Source organism: Oncorhynchus kisutch, linkage group LG14 (genome assembly GCF_002021735.2).
Source record: "Oncorhynchus kisutch isolate 150728-3 linkage group LG14, Okis_V2, whole genome shotgun sequence".
NCBI lineage: Eukaryota > Metazoa > Chordata > Actinopteri > Salmoniformes > Salmonidae > Oncorhynchus > Oncorhynchus kisutch.
In genome coordinates this window covers 88640270-88643599 of record NC_034187.2, presented here as the reverse complement: position 1 = coordinate 88643599, position 3330 = coordinate 88640270, and the positions used below count along the sequence as shown (strand labels likewise).

The window sequence follows — 3330 nt, the reverse complement described above, 5'->3', positions numbered from 1 at the left end:
AGAAGGTGTGAGATACTAAGGAACAGTTTAGTAGACTAGAAGGTGTGAGATACTAAGGAACAGTTTAGTAGACTAGAAGGTGTGAGATACTAAGGAACAGTTTAGTAGACTAGAAGGTGTGAGATACTAAGGAACAGTTTAGTAGACTAGAAGGTGTGAGATACTAAGGAACAGTTTAGTAGACTAGAAGGTGTGAGATACTAAGGAACAGTTTAGTAGACTAGAAGGTGTGAGATACTAAGGAACAGTTTAGTAGACTAGAAGGTGTGAGAAACTAAGGAACAGTTTAGTAGACTAGAAGGTGTGAGATACTAAGGAACAGTTTAGTAGACTAGAAGGTGTGAGACACTAAGGAACAGTTTAGTAGACTAGAAGGTGTGAGATACTAAGGAACAGTTTAGTAGACTAGAAGGTGTGAGATACTAAGGAACAGTTTAGTAGACTAGAAGGTGTGAGATACTAAGGAACAGTTTAGTAGACTAGAAGGTGTGAGATACTAAGGAACAGTTTAGTAGACTAGAAGGTGTGAGATACTAAGGAACAGTTTAGTAGACTAGGTGATGTGAGTGCCATGCTGTTACAGGTCAAAAAACAGAAAATCTGCAGAGTGAGAAGCCATGAGAAAAACTATCTCTCTTCCACTTGTGTAACAACACTACAAACAGGTTCAACTTTATTAGCACTCTGATATTACAAATGTATTGTTATGTACGATTTTAATACAACGTTCTAGAGTAATGACAATGTTGCTTCATATGCTTAATAACAAAGTTATGTAGTCGTACACATTGATCTACAACGTATTTATTCCCGATGGAGTAGAATATTATTGAAACCTGTGAGCAGAATGGGTTGTAATAATGTATACCAAAACATTAACTTTGTACCCCGTCGTTTGAGAGTTGGGGAACTCAGAATGTGAAAGATAATGAAAAGAAAATAAGCACTACAGCTTTAAATGAGAAGCGTTTGTAACAGTCGCTGTAGCTGTGCCAAGACCGAGATCTGCCTGCCATCGAATCCGCAACGACTTGCAGGTTTCAGTATCGCCTCGGTGGTGTTGACTACACCACTGCGGAAACTATTAATTCATCCTACTTAATCGGACAGCACGGACATAAGATACATTTTAGTCACCGGGCACGAATAACCTCAAGTCTATTATTATTGTTGTTGTTCCGACCTAATCGTATTGCTCGTGATAGTTAAATGTTCCAACTTTACGCATGGAGAATAGCCTAGCGAATATCAGGTGAGGCGCGTGTAGAGGACTAGCCTACACCTGAACGGATGGAATTGTATTTCCTGAATACTAATGCTGTTATTCTCCATCCATCCACAGCAAGACACTTGTTGATTTGAATAGACTTCATCACAGCAGACTGCTGCTTGGGAATACGATTTAGCTTTTGTGGGAGACCTGCCGCTACAGATTTATCGGAGCCCTTCCGGAGGGTGTGATTAGTTTTACCCGGGCTGTGTGGTACAGAGGCGGCTACAGATGGCGATGATCCTCAGCTTTTAACAGGTGGACCGCCTGACAGAAAGCAGCATCATTCCCGCATCCCTATCTGCTACCAGGGAGGAGGCATGGGCAACCAGGTGGATAAAATTAAACAGTCACAACAAAGTTACGCAGAAGTTCCCACAGTGGACCCCAACGGGCTGGACACTGAGGAGGGTCCTCGGATCGGAGTGTCATATATTTTCTCAACAGATGACGAGGAACAGGAGGGTGAAAACCGTAACGTAGATGGAGCGGATAAGGAGCACCACACTGGTACGGAACATAAACACTGCGACAAGAGCAACGAGGTGGATTGCGCCGTTTACCACCGGGGGGAATGTATTTACGAGAAGAGCGTCAAGACCGCGGGCATGGAAACCTACTCCCCCGAGATCCTACTAAACAAATGCAGGGCAGGTGACCTGGTGGAGTTTGTAACCACGGGACAGTACCCCCACTGGGCGGTGTATGTCGGTGACTTCCAGGTGGTGCACCTGCACAGAGCAGAGATAAAGAACAGCTTCCTGACAGACGCCAGCCAGGGAAGGAGATGTAGGATAGTCAACGAGCTGTATAAATTCAAAGCCCTCAGCGCCGAGATGGTGGTTCAGAACGCTATGGAACAGGTAGGAGCTAAAGACAGAGAGTTGAGCTGGAGAAATTCAGAGTGCTTTGCCGCTTGGTGCAGGTTTGGCAAACGGGAGTTCAAAATGGGCGGGGAGATCCGGATAGGAAAACAGCCATACAGGTTAAAGATCCTGATGTCAGATAAACAGTCTCACATGCTGGAGTTCCAGTGTTTAGAGGACTTGATCATGGAGAAGAGGAGACACGACCAGGTGGGAAGGACATCAGTGGTCCAGGAGCTGGCCAATCATTTGAACAGTGTCGGGGAGATCAAAAGGAATCCACTCAGTGATCCAATAACAGCACAGACCGCACAGTGATCTAATGGATTTATAGACCTGCTATAAAGATCACGATGGTTCTTGCCTATCCAATCACAGACCCCTATCTAAGTGGATTTACAAACACACATTTCATTCTACATTTTGATGAATAGAATCTAAATGGCTTGTTCATGTCTAGTTGTAATTTGATTGATGGAAAAACAATAGTTTTAAAGGTTATTGATTTGTTCTCTGCCTATTGATGTTTCATAATGATTGATATGATAATATATTGTACATGTTTTCGTGTCTCACCCAGGTAACCATCATACCTATATCCCTAAGGTTATCTCATTCTGATGAAAACATGTTGCAGAGCATGGGTTGATCAAACATCGCTTATTGTACCGTACCAATAATTTAAGTCAAGTAAATTATCATTACATCTTTGCAATCAAACTGTCTTTTATTCCCTGCTTTATTCCCCCATTGTTGTTCCTCAGGCACCATATCCCTACATAGTAGATGACTTTGAACAGGGCCCATAGGGTTGGGTTATAGGGAACAGAGTGGAAGGGACAGGGTACCAACCCCTATCTATGCCTTCATAGTCTTTTCATTATTTATAAACACTTATTTTCCACCTGCTTTACAGTCAGCCTCATACCAGAGTACTAGCCTGTTTCCACCTGCTTTACAGTCAGCCTCATACCAGAGTACTAGCCTGTTTCTACCTGTTTACAGTCAGCCTCATACCAGAGTACTAGCCTGTTTCTACCTGCTTTACAGTCAGCCTCATACCAGAGTACCAGCCTGTTTCCACCTGCTTTACAGTCAGCCTCATACCAGAGTACTAGCCTGTTTCTACCTGCTTTACAGTCAGCCTCATACCAGAGTACCAGCCTGTTTCCACCTGCTTTACAGTCAGCCTCA

At 43.4% G+C, this 3330-nt stretch overlaps 1 protein-coding gene across 1 annotated transcript; it reads left to right on the top strand.

The window, feature by feature from the left end:
• Positions 1-475: 475 nt before the first annotated feature.
• Positions 476-3125, top strand: lratd2a (LRAT domain containing 2a). The gene has a single exon (XM_020476931.2). It carries the CDS (start codon positions 1591-1593, stop codon positions 2452-2454), a length of 864 nt encoding a protein of 287 aa, XP_020332520.2. The 5' UTR covers positions 476-1590; the 3' UTR covers positions 2455-3125.
• Positions 3126-3330: the final 205 nt, after the last annotated feature.

What these genes read in the sequence shown, in the direction of transcription:
- lratd2a (XM_020476931.2), top strand. Translation starts at nt 1,591, where the DNA reads ATGGGCAACCAGGTGGATAAAATTAAACAGTCACAACAAAGTTACGCA.